The 11,559-nt window shown below is 37.7% G+C and overlaps 1 protein-coding gene across 2 annotated transcripts in view; it reads right to left on the bottom strand.

Moving 5' to 3' along the window:
• The window catches only part of LOC132181721 (DNA mismatch repair protein MSH3), a 12,873-nt gene extending 1,538 nt beyond the window's left edge, over positions 1-11,335 (bottom strand). Inside the window, exons 1-12 of one of the 2 annotated variants that reach the window (XM_059594960.1) lie at positions 10,284-11,335; positions 9,822-10,004; positions 9,298-9,462; positions 8,603-8,701; positions 8,271-8,522; positions 7,305-7,559; positions 7,036-7,167; positions 5,514-5,774; positions 5,091-5,162; positions 4,793-4,813; positions 3,662-3,811; positions 571-1,044 (exon numbers count right to left, since the gene is read on the bottom strand). In XM_059594960.1, coding sequence (XP_059450943.1) covers positions 571-1,044; positions 3,662-3,811; positions 4,793-4,813; positions 5,091-5,162; positions 5,514-5,774; positions 7,036-7,167; positions 7,305-7,559; positions 8,271-8,522; positions 8,603-8,701; positions 9,298-9,462; positions 9,822-10,004; positions 10,284-11,255 — 3,036 coding nt within the window. In that variant the 5' untranslated portion in view covers positions 11,256-11,335. The remainder of the gene's footprint in view (positions 1-570; positions 1,045-3,661; positions 3,812-4,792; positions 4,814-5,090; positions 5,163-5,513; positions 5,775-7,035; positions 7,168-7,304; positions 7,560-8,270; positions 8,523-8,602; positions 8,702-9,297; positions 9,463-9,821; positions 10,005-10,283) is intronic. The other variant, XM_059594961.1, reaches the window with a different exon arrangement.
• Between the last annotated feature and the right edge of the window lie 224 nt (positions 11,336-11,559).

Raw genomic sequence — 11,559 nt, 5'->3', positions numbered from 1 at the left:
AATTTTTTCTTTTTTTAAAAAAATAAAAATTAATGCCTAAAACGACGTCGTTTTAGGCTGGGTAATTTTAGGACACAAAACGACGTAGTTTTGAGGAAGGGTAAAATGGGTATAAAACATTCAAAACGACGTAGTTTAATGTTAAAGGGGTCCAAAGTGAGAGAAAATGGAAGTTCAGAGGGCTTAAATGAGAGTTTTGGAAATTCAGGGGGGTCTTTTCAAATCGGCTGGAACTTCAGAGGGGTTTTCTGAAGTTTCCCCAAAGATGAAAGAAGAGAGAGGAAAGATAAATGTTTATATTAAAATAATTTATAGGGAATACTGTAACAACCCTTGAGGGTTGGTTAAATATAAAGAATCTGATGTAAGTAGGTTTTGGTGGTTTTTTTGAAATTTTTCCTAAATATAAAGAAGGGAACGACATATAGGGCATTTGTTGTTAGTACTCTTACTACTCAACTTTCCGGTAGAAATCCATTTTGATAATCTACCATAGGGGGAGAATGTATACTTTGAATCACAACACAAAAGTGGGAGGAGAGAGAGGAAGGGACAGAGATCTCAAGTTACCTGTGCAAGCTGCGCAACCTTAAACCCAAAACTTCTCTCACAAACACCAGTGACAAGCTTATATAGGTAAGTGACGTCTTCATGATCTGATTTTGAGTCCTTTATTTCCGATTCTTTATGTGAGGTCAAATATGAAACATGGTAGGCCCCGACAGAGCCTGGAAATTCAGTTTTAATATCGGCAACTTTGGGGTAGTGGGTGACAAAGAGGACCATGCATCTTTTTTGCTCTAGTAGATAATGCAATGTAGCATAAGCAATAGCTACACCGTCGTGTGTACTTGTGCCTCTCCCAAGTTCATCAATGATAACCAACGAACGTGCTGTGCAATTGTGGAGTATATGTGAAGCCTCACTTAACTCTTCTAGAAAGGTGCTTCTCCCTTGTTGGATACTGTCAGAAGCACCCATTCGGGTGTAGATACCATCTAGCACATGGAGTTTTGCTGATGATGCAGGTACAAAGGACCCGACCTAGAGGACCAGAGTAAATTCCCATGAAGCAAACACCGTATCAGAATCAGATCCATTTTGTCAAAAAAAAGCATGAGAGAAAGATTTCGGAAATTACAAAAACATTATTCAACAATCAACACTAGATGAAGAAAATTCATACTAAATCCCATTTCAGAAAATAATGCAAATAAATACAGAGATGAACATAACCAAAAAAGCCTAGAGAAAAAGAAGAAAATAACCTAAAAGAACTCTGCTTGATATCAAAACATCCAAATAGACAGCACTTTACCCAGGATGAATACTAGGCCTTCTTAGTAATGATAGAGTATTAGATTATTAAAACACACAGCACGACTTCAACAATCAAAAAGATAATATGAAACTTGAAATCCAAACAGGAAAACCCAACATAAATGTGCAACAGTGCAAGTATGGAGATAAAAAGTAGAAAAGAAAAGGACTGGCCATTATTAGTTTCCACTTAAGCTCCATTTGTTTCAAAGTCAAAGCTTCTTTCAAAAATGTTTCCTGTATTTTTTAGTAGTTGGTGTGGATGAAAAATATAAGTCAACGAAAATGAATTTCAAAGTTTGCGTAAAATGAGGCATTTAGGGCATAAAATGACTTATGCCTCATATTAACACTCGCACTTCTTATACAAAATTCCCTAGAGCTCATTTTTTCTTAGAAGATATCAATTCTAGAAATCCTTCACCTCTTATATATATATTAGCAAGCTCCCAAAATTTTCAAATTTTACTGTTTCTTTACTAAAGAAGTGTTGAATCCAAAATTGGTTATGTGCTTTTGATGTTTATCAAGTTAGTACTTGGGTTTTCAAAAGTGATAACATTGGTCTTGCACTTTTTGACAGTGTGAAATCACTCCTTCAGTTCACTTTCGTACTGGGTCACAGGTTGGATGGTGGTCGTAGGGGACCCCCCACCCCCGTGACCACCTCCACCTGTTTGTCCCCCTTCGAGAGAAGTACATATACAGTGGCATCCTAGGGGGTGAACTTGAACTTGGGATTGTTGGGTTGGAGGATGGCCTAGACAATGAACACTGTCACCAGGACGATGAAGTTGAAGATGAGTATGCCAATGCAGATTCACTTGAAGATCTTGCGCCGCTTGTTCTTGTGGTTGCTCTAGTCCTCCAGTGCTAGGGGTGGGTCGCAGGCAAGAGGAGTCCCCGCGACCACCTCTACAAGGTGGGGGTGGGTTGTTGTACCACCACCCACGGAGGGGATTTTCCCCACCGCCACCCTTTCCTTCTTTTTTTTGTTTTGTTTTGTTTCAGGAGACATGTTAATATGGTAAAGATGTCAAGATGGAGCACTGATTTGGCAATGTGTGATGATCTAACAATGCTTACGTGGAGATAGTACATGCGGCGTAATGTGATTGGACCACCTGATTTTTTGGGTACAGGTTGCAAACAGCTTAATGACAGAAGTGGAAGGAAGGAGTGATTTTAAATAGTTAGAAAGCACAAGGACAAATTTTATCACTTTTGAAAACCTAAGTACTAATTTGATAAATATCAAAAGTACAAGGGCCAATTTTGGATTGAATCCTTAAAAAGATCAATTTATCCAGTTATTAAATTGATCTAAAAGGAAAATATACTTACTCCCTTCGAATGAACATCCCTATTGCATATGCACCCCAAGACTACTATTTGTGACACTTCATCCTTTCCAACTACCATTTCATTACAAAAGGATTCCTCTGGTAGCTGTTTGGGTTGAAATGGATAGAAAATGACTTAGGTGACACACATGCATATTTTAGATTTGAGATGTACAAATTGTCCTTCTATGGTTGAAGCATGTTAAAAGAAGAAGAAGAAGCCCTCGGTTTTGGTATGGGCCCCCCTCTATAATGGTAACGTGGCCACCCTTTTGTTGGTAGGGGGTGACCACACAACCACCCCCTCTATTATGGTAGGGCAGCCGCATGGCTACCCCTCTACTATAGCAGGGGTGGCTTGGTCATCATACTAACAGAGGGGGCCGCCACACAATTGTTCCATTGATTTTTTTTGGGTAGTCTGTTCTGAAGCACCTCATGATATGGCACAATGGCAATTTCATAATTGATACTTCCCAAATGGAGGTAATTTGGGAAGCATAAATGGCTCTAGCGCACGTGCTCGTCACACATGATACAAAGTGTAATTTGAAACATTTCGTAGTTTATAGGTCTGAGTCGCAGTGAGTCTTAGTTTGAAGGTGTAAATGCAAATGGGGTGGTAATTTTGGAGGGGGAAGCAAAGTGTAATTTACCCAATTATTAATTATATGAGGTTATATAAAAATATATTAATGATTTTCAATGCGAAACAAACATCAAAAAATATTTTCGTGATCATTTTTAGAGTGGTAGCCAAATACTAGAAAATCAGTAGTTTTCACTAAAATGTTTTTAGTCAAATATATATTCCATCAAAAAACGTTTTACCGTTGAAACAAATGCTGCCTTATATAAAAATAAGTAAGATACCATGTGGATTGTAACTGATTTGAAAATGTTGCACAGGTTCAATGTGAAGACAGTTGGTCAATTCCCTTTTAAGTTTTAACAACCAAATCATAAACAATACATGGTAGTTGGAGACTTGATTTTACCTGAGCCATGATAGCAATGAGAGCAACTTGGCGAATGTAGCAACTCTTTCCACCCATGTTGGGTCCAGTAACAATCTGACAATACTCTCCGTCTGCATGCAAATTTGTGTCATTTGGAACGAAATTGTCTTGCAATGTAGTTTCCAAAACCTGGTCAAAAGTAATAAGCAGTAAACAGGAGGCCATATCCCAAAACAAAACCCCCATTTTCTCAAATCACGGGTCCAGAACGGTAAGTTCAAAATGTGACCTAGAGGATAGGTAGAAACTAGGAAACCACTTCTCTGAAAAGAGAATAGGTCATAGTGTCTCTCCCCGCTTAGAGAGAGGGGGAGAGAGAGATTTTGAACTTGTTAATACTGATGTATAAATTAAAAAAATTGGGAAAAACATACCTCCTTCAAATTGACACTCTCTTTGCAAAGGCACCACCACACTACTATTTGTGACACTTGGGCCCCTTCAACTACCATTTCGTTGCAAAAGGGCCCCTAAGTTAGCTGTTGATGTTAAAATAGATGAAAAATAGCAGACGTGACCTACACATTCATATTTTGAACTTACAGGTGGTCAAGCCACCCTTTTTTTCTTAAAAAAAAATGGTTGCTTCTTTTTTTAAAGTAATTTTTAGGGCACTTTGGATATTCTAAGTCAATTTTTCACATCCATGTCTCATTTTCTATCTATTTTAATGCCAACATCTGACAGAGGGGCCAAATTACAACGAATTGATAGTTTGGAGGAGTCAAGTGTCAGAAATGGTAGTTTAAATGTGTCTTTGCAAACAAGATGTTAGTTTGAGGAGGTAAGTATATATTCTCCAAATACTTAAACAAAAAAAAATAATGATTTCTCCAACAAAATATCTTTGCAAAACATCAGCTCGACCCATATCAACATGTATGGAAGAGTTTCCATTATCTACCCCATCTTCAGAAGCTGCTTTCCCTCTGAGAAAAATGAGAACCAAGGCTAGAACTATTGAATTTTCTTTAACCTTAATTTTGATGTAAATAAACCTTTATCTATATATGCAGTAACCCCACTACTAAGAAATCTCTAGAATTGGAATGTGAATACTAATAAGACCACTCAAGGAATAAAATCTAATGTTTCTGAATAATGATCTACATTTTGGAATCCCAATGCCATCTACACATCAAAAAATAGAGAAATTGATTCAACACAAAACATTATTGTAGCACCGAGTAATACCCAAAGCACTGAGATTAGATAAAGAAAGCTTCTCATCAAACAAGTTGAATTACTTTGTGCATTCATAACAGAATGTAGCTCAAAGACTACAATACCTTGATTGAGGAGAAATATATTGTCATTTATGCAATAACATCAGTTGAACAGATTCAATGTTTAATCAATAAGATACCTCATTGAGTGTAGAAAAACTAAATAAGTTTCACAAACGTACCGGGTGACGACCAGAACAAATATATATCTGAACAGGTTCATCTTCATAGACAAAAACTGGGCAAACATAGTTCTGCAACAGATTAATTTAGAGGATTACATAACCATATAACTTTTTTTTTTGATAAGTAATTACATAACCATATAACATAAAGTTTTAAGTCACAGATATAGTGGAAGATTTCACACCCCGTCCCTAAATGATTTTCAGTATGGCAAAACAAAAATTGTGGTAACTACAAATAAATGCTTTTCCACTGACCCATTCATATTAACTGTAATAAATGGATGAGGGTGATTGTGGCAAAATTCAAAATTTATTTTACAACATTTCTACGGTAGAGAAAACTTCTGGAACATCCTGAAAGGGATATGTGGACTATAATTTAGGGACAGGAGGTAATCATTTCTCCAAAGAGTATACCTTATTTCTAGAAAGAATGGCAAGTGAGTGCAGACAATCCAATGTAGCTAATGCTTGAACAGCAGCTTGGAACTCGGCATAATATTTACTGAATCCCCTTAGAAAGCTATCCCAAGCAGCACGACAGGCAATAGTTAGCTTCTCATTTGCCAGGGATAACTCGTCTAAAGCAGTCAATACTTCAGGTGGGTGATAGCGTATTGTTTTTTTGGTGCTGTTTACCTTGACCCAATTCAAAGGTACCTTTACATCTAAGGGCAACTGCAGCAAAGCTACACTAAGTTAGGTATACCAACAAGTGTTGCAGATGTAATTAAAATCATCAAGCTATATTTTCAAGGGAAATAATCAAAAGTAAGGCCAAGCATGTCTGCAAAACATAAAGACAAGGGAACATGGCCAATAACAATGAATAACCAATCGATATATGTATAAAGGGAGAAAAAAAAAGGACAATAATGTAACAATATTTCAAGTCACTAGAGTTTGATCTAAGAGAAATGCTAGTCAGCATTCTCAAGTGTCAATCTCCTAGCATTCTCTTTGTTCTTTTGCTTTTGTTTTTGTTTTTTATTTTTATTTAAAAAAAAAAAAAAAAAAAAAAGTGGATGTGAATGTGCCACATAGACAAAAATGGTAAGAGATGGACTTGAGAATGCTAATATTTCTCTTTATCTAAATAACAAAGCTATTGCCAGTTTCATAAAACTTAAGCATTAACATAACCCACATGCTAACTATGGTTCAATACTTGTAGTAAAGACAAGCGTCCATCATACCATGCGTAACTTAATTCAAAGCTTAACAAACCTTCAGGTAGAAAAATGTAAAAACATTGTAAATAAAGATAGACATTCAACAAACGACCAAAAAGAGGTGAGGAAACAAGAAAAAACAAAGAAACAAAACACAAACAGCACCACCAACCAAAAAGCTCTAAAAACAAAATAAAAAGCTCATTAACTTAATTTTGTGTTGAACAATAACAGAAACATACACCCTCAGATTAACCAAATTGAGCTTTAGAAACTAACCCCCTCCCAGGAAAAAATGGAGTCTGTGGAAAAAACTAGAAACAACTGCTACATTAGAACACATGAACACCTTTAGTTGTTTTAGCAAAATCTATTAGTAGATGTAACAACTCAAACACCTGACTTTAAGGACACTCTACACTATTTGAGGAAAAAAGAAAATTGCACTCAAAGTACAAAATAACTAACTTTGGAGTAACAAGATAGATGGAATCTTGAATGAGAAATGATACACCTCATAAATGTTTTCTTTAAAAGTTGGTTTCCAAATGATATGTCCCCATCCCATGAGTTGGTGACACATTTCCCAAAATAATAAATCTCATGTGATGGTGAATCATTTGGGAACCAATTTTTAGAAAAAGAAAAAAAAAAAAAAATTGGGAAGTATAGCACTTCTCATCTCGAATAGAAAAAAATATCTATAACATGCATTGGGAATTTTAATTACGTAAAACAATTTCCAGGCTGAATTTCAATTCAACTACCTCTATCAAATGTGTTATTCCAGACACACTCATGAATTCCAACTTGCGCATTCCAAGCCGCTTGCGATACAAATCAATCAAAGAATCCAATTTCTCCTTTGCCAGTTGAAGCTCTTTCCGGGCTTTAGCACCCTATGCATAACAAGTCATGTCAAGATCGCATAGGGAGCATGATTAAAGAAGGCATGATAAAGCACAAAGAGAGAGAGAGAGAGAGGAGAAAAAATATTGGAATTCAGAGGATGAAGCCCTTTGTCCATAGTACAAACCTCAGGAAATTCGCCGTTAGAAATGATAATTAAATTTTGTAGATCCCTTTGATCAGCTGCTTCTTTGTTAAGGGTAGACAACAGTTTCGCAGCATTGCCAATTACACTGGATGATGAAGCAGCCAAAATCAACTTTCTCAACAATTCAGAGCGCACAGTCTTTGCTTTCATATTTTTCCCATTGTTCTCTTCTTCAATATGAAGTTGCTGAAGTTGTTTTCCAGCATATAAAATAGCTTGAATAACTGCAATGAACTGTAACATCCAATCATGCAAAAACTATCAGCATGCTATATAGGAGGCATGAGAATTGACTCCACAATCAATTAGAACTTAATGATGAGGGAGAAAAAAATTGTATTATTGCGTAATTGATTCTAGCTTTGACATGTTATACGATTTGAACAATATCAGAAATCCAACATTCTAAGCCACTATTGATAGAATGAATTGATGAAGAATACATTCCTCATAGAATATCACCAAAAAAAAAAAAACACCAGTACTAATTCATTCAATTATCCATTTATTATCTTTTTCAACAGCAAAACTTTGACCTTCAGTAGAGAACTAGAACCCACCTAAATCACTACAAGGACTGCACATAAGTAAATGCTTCTAAAGTTGATCAGAAGCTGACAACATTCAACACTATAAGATCAAGATCTTTCAACACTAAATTTGAAGATTGTACTAACTGGGTGAGCATAGCATGTAGCTGCCCAACCCAATCCAAAGAAGCAAATATGCATGCACTTGCACTAAGAAATAGGAGTATCAACTTTCGGTTGGTGGTTGGGGTGAGGTTAGAAAATAAATTTTAAGGCATTAGTACTAGAATCATTGACCAGAAAGATGAACACATAAATTATTTATATGTTGATAAAAGTACAGCAAAATACATTTATAGAGGAATACTACGTAAAGCAATACTCATTGATAGAGCAAAGGATAAGCATTAATTACCTCTGATGGGGTGGCAGTCCGATGGAAGATTCTTGTTATTCCACGTTGAATATCAGGTGACCTTCCCAATGTGGTCAAAACCGAAGAAAGCAAATAATTAAACTCAGGTTGTACAATTGTTATATCAGAATCTTCCCCATCTGACCCTCCAATATTTTGAGAAGATCTAGAAGACCCCATCGACTCTGCAATCTCAGAAACAGCATCAAGGCGAGAAGAAATCATGTTTCTATCACATAAAGGGTGAGTTACCTGTATCATGTGATCGAACTATTAAATACTGGAGAACGAGATTTCAAGCAAAATACATCAGAATCACATCCACCCCATACCCAGTGCCTAAGAAGCCTTGAACCAAATATAGTCAGAGTATGATTCATCGACTGCAGCAAGGAGCCAGACTCAGACCCATCACTGTTATTCTTCAAAACCTAAAGACAAGGGACACAGTTATCTACTGCGAGGGAAAAAAAAAAAAAAAAAATAGAAGAAGCTATTCAGCTTCCAGAAAATATCAAATGCATTATGCATATATCATGTTAATAAAGTTTTTCAAGACTCAGAAATAATAATAATAACATTCTTCAAGAATACTTTCAAAATTCCTCAGAATTTTTTCCTAGAGGATGTTCATTATTCCTCCAACTAGGTATAAGTTATCCTACACTGGAGAGACAACGCTGCATTGCTGCTGCCAACTCAACCATGACCATGTGGGCTACAACAATTGACGATAGATGACAATGAAGTCATAAAAACATCAATGCTGTCAGTGCAGCATCTGAGTCACAGTAAGCCTGATTCCAACTAACTTAGGGTCCGGTTTACGTATTGAAGTATGAACCATTGGGGTTGAGATGATTTACTACCTTGTTGAAAGATCCTGTCCAACGGTGGCAGCCCAGAGGCAGAGGAGCCAGACCTTATGCTAGCTCAGAACTATTGGCAGTTTAGAATATCACAATACTAGTTTTATTAACATTCACCAGGCAAACAACTTTTCAGAAGACAAAAAATAGTCAATTACCTCCAATTGTTGAAGTGCATTAGCTGAGAGGGCCATCTCCGTGTTGCTTGAAAAGGGCCTAAATGAACCTCCTAGGCACAAAATTCTTTCAAAACCAAATTGTTTTAGATGACGAATGGTTAAGGCCAATGCTTGGACGGCCAAATCTGGCATGTTCATAATTCCCTTTAAAACCAAAATAGCATGGTGTAAAAAGACGACAGATGAAAAAGAAGTGAAAAAAACTAAAAAAAAAAAAGTTATATAAGTACATAACCAAATAAAAATACAAACAATGGCGTTATGAAGACAGAAAATAAAGATATAATCACATTTTTCTTTTATAAAAAAGGAAGCAATACGAAAAATTTGCAGCAGACGGACCACTAATAATTTAACTAATCCATGAGGATAAAGTAATCTTGAGGTTATTCAACTAAAACAGGATCTGCTAAAGGAGCAGTTGCCGGTTAAAGAGTGTTATGCATGCCCTATGGTTCAATATAGCTTGGTGCATGAAGAAAAAAGTGTAAATAATACCATACCTCAATTGTCAACCCCTGCTCTGCGATCTCTGTGTTTTGTTTTGGATGATCTGCTAAACTATCTTCACTCATGACCTCAAATAAAGACATCACTTCCGCAAGTGCACCACCATCTTTGAAGCACTCTCGCGAGGCATGCTCCACACGGACATTTGAGGCAGGTCCAGGATAACCAAGTAAGGACTAATTACAGAAGTTCCCAATAATATTAGGCAAGTCCAACTTGGAGGTCAGGAAAATCATATAGCAATAGATAAACAAGCATCGTAACAAAAATGACAAATCACATCATCCATAGATTAAATATATTTGATATAAACGCGCAATGAAAATGCAACAAGAGAACCGAAGCCCTTAACTAATATCAGCAAAAACCAGCACTGTACATTTCACAAACATGAGCAAAAATGTGTTTCATTTCTTCTTTAACAGAAACTTTTATCATCATAACTACGAGGTTACCTTCTCTGTTTTCCTAGAGAGAGGCTCCCCAAGAAGCAACTCGGCCGGTGACAAGCTCAAAACCACAGCCTCAAGCCCACTCCTCATAAAATTATCATTGAACTCCGCATAAACCACATCCCCGGTAGATATCTCCACCGCAACCATCCCAATTCTCACATCAAACTGACTCTCCAATCCACACTCCATATTCTTTTCCAAGACACACTTCTCCACCACACACATCAAATAATTACTCTCTCCCCCGCAACCGTCCTCTCCTCCCCCCACATCCTCGGCTGCCTCCAGCGTCGCCTTCGTGTACAAAGCCGATAAACCCCGGCAAAACGGGCCCAACCGATTCGCCCCGTGAGCCTTAATGGCCGCGGTCTCGGTCTGCTTCACCACACCAACCTTATACCCAGCACTCACAAGCCTCCTCACATGGACATTTAATCGAAAAGTTGGCACGCTGGCCGTCATAAAATTGTGATCCAAAAGGCCATAAATCCCCAACACCCTGGCGGCAATTTCAGCATCTTCGCCGAAAAAGCGGTATTTGTAACCAACTTCCACCATCAAAAGAACATCTGGGTATTTGTTCTTCAGGTCCACTACTTGTTGTTCTAAGGGGGTGTATTTGGTCGGGTTTGGATTTGGGTTATGTGTGGAAGGTTCTGGAGGGGTTGGGGAAGGTTCTAGAAGTTTGTGCAGGAATTTTTGGTGGAGGGAGGGGTTGGGGAGAGGGGGAATGGGGTTGTGGGTGTGAGGAGAGAGTTTGGGGAGTTTTGGGGGTTTGGGATTCGGGGAGGAGAGTTGGGAGGAAAGGAGGCGTTTGGAGGGTGAGAAAGTGACTGTGGCTGAGATTTTGGGAGGAGGGGTTGGTGGGGTTGAAGATGGAGGAGGAGGAGGAGGAGAAGGGGAAGGGTTTGGCGGGGTTTTAGGTTTTGAAGCAAAGAAGCGGGATATCACTTGCTGTTTTTGCTTGCCCATGACGGTGGTGGTGGTGGTGGTGGTTGTGGAAGCGAAGCCAAATTATTCAGAGAGCGTCTCTTGATTTCGCGCGCTTCATACTGGACTTCGGACGCATCCCACAAACGAAAAGGTCTCCTACTTTTGTATGGGTTTCCCTTGGGCGGGCCGTTGTAATGGGATACGTGGCTTACATCGCGTGTATATAATAATGAGTAAAGCAATACACATCTCTTCCTTGTGCCTTTCTAAAATTGATGTCACCTTTAAATTTTTTTTTTTTTTTTGGTTGAAAGATTTAAAATTATTATTTGATTTGTAATAA

The sequence above is a fragment of the Corylus avellana genome, chromosome ca5, assembly GCF_901000735.1.
Source record: "Corylus avellana chromosome ca5, CavTom2PMs-1.0".
Taxonomy (NCBI): domain Eukaryota; kingdom Viridiplantae; phylum Streptophyta; class Magnoliopsida; order Fagales; family Betulaceae; genus Corylus; species Corylus avellana.
The sequence above is the reverse complement of the archived record's forward strand: the minus strand, read 5'-3'. Positions and strand labels throughout refer to the sequence as shown.